Source organism: Oryzias melastigma, linkage group LG18 (genome assembly GCF_002922805.2).
Source record: "Oryzias melastigma strain HK-1 linkage group LG18, ASM292280v2, whole genome shotgun sequence".
In the NCBI taxonomy this organism is placed as follows: Eukaryota; Metazoa; Chordata; class Actinopteri; order Beloniformes; family Adrianichthyidae; genus Oryzias; species Oryzias melastigma.
In genome coordinates, this window is record NC_050529.1 from 20154490 (window position 1) to 20156373 (window position 1884).

General features: G+C 42.1%; 1 protein-coding gene across 1 annotated transcript in view; it reads left to right on the forward strand.

Moving 5' to 3' along the window:
* LOC112156212 (titin) overlaps positions 1 to 1884 on the forward strand; it is a gene marked incomplete in the record, with an annotated part of 27528 nt that overhangs the window by 15550 nt on the left and 10094 nt on the right. Inside the window, 2 exon segments of the mRNA XM_024288419.2 lie at positions 1427 to 1490; positions 1563 to 1594. Coding sequence (XP_024144187.2) covers positions 1427 to 1490; positions 1563 to 1594 — 96 coding nt within the window.

Sequence of the window (1884 nt, forward strand, 5' to 3'; positions counted from 1 at the left end):
AAATAGAGATTTATCATTTCCAATTAACTTTTGTTTTTTAAAACATTAAAGACTGAGAAAAGCGGTATACTCTGTGGATAGTTTGACATTCTGTTACTGCCGCCGCCTTCTCTGGCTGCAGCTCGATGCAGCGACGTGTCCAGTGGAGCTCACGCCATGAATATGCCGGCAGACAGACCGCTATGCTGGGGCTGGATCACGGTTAAACCTCCAGAACATTTAAAACGTCCCCCGGTGCGCTTGCTGTTCGGAACGTTGGGGGTCCGCAGCTCTCGGGACACGGCGCCGGACGCGAGCCGGTACCACTAGACGTGGTACTGGACGCGAACCGGAGCCGGGTTAGGGTGCAGGAGCTCTCCAGGTCCTAGCGCCGGCCGGGTTTAGCTCGCAGTTCGGTGGTTGGAGACCCGCCGTGGATCAAGTGAGAGCAGCCGGTGAGTTAGGGGGCGGGACACCCACGCGCGCGGTATGGAAAGGCACGTATGAGAAAGTCCGCGATTAATGCGTCAAAAAAATTGTCGGCGTCAAGCACATGTCAGATTAATGCGTTTTTAACGCGACAAATCTGACAGCTCTAATATATATATATATACAGTATATAAATAAAATCAAAGCCTTTCATGCTATTTCTTTCTCCCATTAGGTGGATTACCAACAAACCCTTTTATGGCCCATGACTCTAAAAGTTTGCCCCCACTGGTGTAGTGGTGCAGTTTTTGTATCTTCTTGGGTTTTTGGTTTGTTGTCTATCATCCTTATCAGGTTAACAACTCCATCATGGAGCATCCAACTCTTTTCACTTAAGAACTGAACAGCAGTATGGGAAAAATCCCTGGCTCTATAAGAAAAACTAAGACAATTACAAGAACCAAACAGGATAAAAAAAAGTCAATTTTAATGAAGTTAGAGTTGTTGAGCCAGTCGAAATGTTTAGATTTTTGATGTTTTTAACATGTTTGTAGGATTTTCCCACAATGGAGGTCGTATATAAAAAATAATATAGGATTAAAACTGCATTCCTGAGTACTTTATTATTTAAATTTAGAAGAATCAAGAGCAGATGAGAAAAAAAGCTGTTTGTTTTGGGTTATGAGTGGCTGTAGCTAGTTGGAGAGACTGTAAACAAAGGGATGATGGGATATAGGCGGAAGTTTACTCCTGAACCAAAAGTCCAGCCTACAACTCAGAGGCAAAATTTAACTTTTTTGATTTTGGCAAATAAATAAAATAGAATAAATAAAACAGTAAAATCATAATTAAATACCACTTTTTTTAATAAATCAAAATATGATTGGTGTCTGGCTTAAAACCTTTGGTCAAATATGTCATGAAATGTCAAAGGAACTATAGTTTAGCTTTCATTTCTACAAGTGTTACCAACTGTAAAAATCGGAGGAACTGAACTGACATCTGATTGTTTTGCCAGAGAGTCACGGACATCACAGCTGCTGCCAAACCCTCCACACCATCAGTACAAGATCCAGCATCATGTATGTAGCAACAAGGTTTCAAGTCTTTCAGAATGAGGAAAAAAGTGACAGTTTTGTTCTTTTTGTTCTCAGTTTCTGAAGTGGATTCCTCTGCTGCCATGAAGGTAAATTCCCTTTCAGAAGAACATGAGTTCATGGTGTCAGGAGATTCGTGAGGCCATCTCTGTGTTTGTGAACTTCTGAAATTCTTAAACATGAAACCTCAACCTAACCTTTTTTATTTACTGTGATCACGAATGCCACAACATGTTTCTCCTACATAAACTTATATATGTCCTCCACAAAAACACTTAGCCTGGATGTAATACTTTGCATAACGGCTGGTTCACACTGGACGTGGAAGCACTGTGAAGTGACGTTGAATGGAGGCCGCTGGCCCCGTCTGGTGGGGGGG